The sequence below is a fragment of the Penaeus monodon genome, chromosome 22, assembly GCF_015228065.2.
Source record: "Penaeus monodon isolate SGIC_2016 chromosome 22, NSTDA_Pmon_1, whole genome shotgun sequence".
Classification (NCBI taxonomy): Eukaryota; Metazoa; Arthropoda; class Malacostraca; order Decapoda; family Penaeidae; genus Penaeus; species Penaeus monodon.
In genome coordinates, this window is record NC_051407.1 from 37,553,083 (window position 1) to 37,553,712 (window position 630).

A 630-nucleotide genomic window follows, 5' to 3' on the forward strand; every position below is an offset into this window, starting at 1 on the left:
GGAATAACATCAAAAGGCCAAAAAAAAGAAATAAAACATTACAACTAAACGAAACACAACTGAGAAAATTCGAGACCATTCAAGATCGCGAATCCTCCAAAGACGCGAAGAACAGGACGAGAACAAGGCGAGAACAAAACAAGAACAAGACGAGAACAGGGCAAGGACGAACAGCAGCCATATCAAAGAACAAGCTATTCACCTGAGTTCTCGTGCTGGAGGTAGATCGGGTCCACGTTGAAAGTGCGGTGGAGAGAACCGCTGTTCTTCACCCTGGAGAACAGAATAACGTCATTACAGATGGACACTCCCGGGCAACGCTCCTCGTGGTGGATTTACATTGTCTGACGAAACTTTCTTGTTTGTCTGTTATTATTTCGGTATATTCCTCCCGGCGAGACAAGAGCTGTTGTGCAAAGCCGTTTTTGAGACAGAATGGCACGTAATTCTTTATTGCTTCATTTTTAAAAATTTCTTCTGCGTTCCATAACTTCCCTGCTGCTCTGCCCACGTACGGTTGGTATATGTGTTTAAATGTGTGTTGTTTTAAGCTTTCTGTTATTATCATATATCTTTTATTCATGTTTATCTAAAAAATGAGAGATGATTTATGAGATGGCTTCTTATCCC

General features: G+C 41.3%; 1 protein-coding gene across 1 annotated transcript in view; it reads right to left on the bottom strand.

Annotated features, from left to right (window-relative positions):
• LOC119587115 (histidine decarboxylase-like) overlaps positions 1-630 on the bottom strand; it is a gene marked incomplete in the record, with an annotated part of 81,576 nt that overhangs the window by 13,181 nt on the left and 67,765 nt on the right. Inside the window, 1 exon segment of the mRNA XM_037935867.1 lies at positions 203-273. Coding sequence (XP_037791795.1) covers positions 203-273 — 71 coding nt within the window.